The 2099-nt window shown below is 45.6% G+C and overlaps 1 protein-coding gene across 1 annotated transcript; it reads left to right on the top strand.

Annotated features, from left to right (window-relative positions):
* The first annotated feature begins 387 nt into the window (after positions 1–387).
* LOC127394846 (scale keratin-like) lies at positions 388–858 on the top strand. Its single transcript, XM_051641131.1, has one exon. It carries the CDS (start codon positions 388–390, stop codon positions 856–858), a length of 471 nt encoding a protein of 156 aa, XP_051497091.1.
* Positions 859–2099: the final 1241 nt, after the last annotated feature.

The following is a 2099-nucleotide window of genomic DNA, read 5'->3' as shown; positions in this document are numbered from 1 at the left end:
GCAATGTATTTCTATGAAAATTAACTCCACAGGAAATAGAATGATAGAATGATTGATAGAGTGATAGAATTGAATAATAACAACAGAGAATCAGAGGATGGTTTGGGTTGAAAGGAATCTTAAAGATCATCTAGTTCCAAACCCCTATATGGGCAGGGGTACCTCCCACTAGAAAGGGGATCTCAAAGGTATAATTGAAAAATAAGGACTTTATCACACTAAAGTCAAAAGTAACCTCCAGATTCAAGAGCTGGCAATAACAGTACTAAAAATTGTGTTGACTACCCAGGTCTATTCCTGCTTCAGCACCACCTCATGTTCCTTATCTCCTTCATGTTAACATGAGTGACCATGTTTTACAGACTGACTTCCATCCCACCCTTCAAGATGTCTTGCTATGACCTGTCCCCTATCTCTGCCTGCGGCATCTCCCGCCCCCAGCCTCTTGCCAACAGCTGCAACGAGCCCTGTGTGCGCCAGTGCCCCGACTCCACAGCCCTCATCCAGCCTCCTCCGGCCGTGGTCACCTTCCCTGGCCCCATCCTCAGCTCCTTCCCTCAGGATGCTGTGGTGGGATCCTCTGGAGTGCCCGTCCTTGGGGGCTATGGGGGTTTTGGGGGTTATGGGGCCTCCCTTGGCTATGGGGGTGTGGGGGGCTCTGGCTCCTCCCTGGGCTATGGGGGCCTGGGGGGCTATGGGGGCTCCTCTCTTGGCTATGGGGGTCTGGGGGGCTATGGAGGCTCCTCCCTGGGTTACAGGGGCCTGTATGGCTCTGGTAGATCTTACAGCTCTGGCTCTTGCAGCCCTTACTCCTACCGATATGGCAGGAACCGCCGTGGCAGCTGTGGGCCCTGCTAAATCCCCAGGAAATATCCCAAGTGAGGTACAACCAACAACTGAGATGTGCTGGTTTCACAGCTAAAGAGGTCTGAACTTCAACAGCTCTGTTCCAAAACCATGGAGCTGTTTCAGCCCCTTTTGAACTTCTCCAAAATTCTAACTTTCAGTTTCTGCCTTAATTCTGCTCCCTTTGTGTTTCCATATTGCCTGGGGTAAATGTGTAACCAAGTTGCTCAAAATGGTTCCTGTTTGTCCAACTCAACAGCCAGGACTCAGGAAGAAAAAAAACAGTCAATCCTATAAGAATGTATCCCTGGTTGGAGAAGAGTTGTGAACTTCCTGGAGACTCTGAAACTGTGTTTCTTTTCTCACTCTCATTAAAAGTTCATTGCATCAAACTTGCCATGTTCTGGTGTTATTTTCTCATGTTTTTACCCATGTCTTGGGAGAAGACCAACCTGTGCAGCCATCAGAACAGTCTAAACTGTAAAGATTAATACCCTGCCTAGAAAATTATTAATTTCAGATGTACAAAGGCAGCATGAAGCCTTCAGCTCAGAAGGAACTGTCCTGCCCTCATTTTTCAGTGAAAGATTCTTGACATTTTAAAGAATTTAGCTTCTTAGTTGTACACTAACTGCTTAGTAGTGGGAGAGAAACAAAAGAGCAGAATACTAATTTTAAACACTTTCTTAAAAACCTTAGACTTTAGTAAGAATTTCTTCCAGGCCTTTGATTAATCTCTTTGAACTTCAGGTCCTCACTCAGATACTTACACTCTGTCCTCAGTCTCTGCAGAAAATTGAATAATTCTCTGTCAAATCCTTAAAGAAAGTCAGATTTTTTTGGCCATACAGTAGAAGTTTTCAAACTGAAGTGTGGAAAAGGGGTTTTTTGTGCAGTCATGAAATCTAAGGTGATTTTCTGATTCAGTGGCAGTTTTTTTTCAATGGAAAAAAACCTACTTCAAAGCTGCCCCCAAGGTTCCTTCACCTGTGCCAGCAAGAACAGCTGGAACAGGTAGAACAGATTCAGGGAAAAACCTGAAAAGCTTAACAAGCAGAAAAAGTCAGGACCCTCTGTGCAGATCCTCAGCACTGCTGGTGTGTTTCCCACTTCCTTCTGCAGGAGAATTCTCCACACAGAAACCTCCCTTTTCAACAGCTCCAACCTTCAGCCTCTCCCAGGAGATTCCTCATCCAAAAGGTCCATTAAATAATCTCCCCACCTCTTAAGGTTCTTGCTGCAGCTCCTCCAGT

The sequence above is a fragment of the Apus apus genome, chromosome 27, assembly GCF_020740795.1.
Source record: "Apus apus isolate bApuApu2 chromosome 27, bApuApu2.pri.cur, whole genome shotgun sequence".
In the NCBI taxonomy this organism is placed as follows: domain Eukaryota; kingdom Metazoa; phylum Chordata; class Aves; order Apodiformes; family Apodidae; genus Apus; species Apus apus.
Note: the sequence above shows the minus strand (reverse complement) of the source record. Positions and strands in the feature narration are given on the sequence as shown.

What these genes read in the sequence shown, in the direction of transcription:
- LOC127394846 (XM_051641131.1), top strand. Translation starts at nt 388, where the DNA reads ATGTCTTGCTATGACCTGTCCCCTATCTCTGCCTGCGGCATCTCCCGC.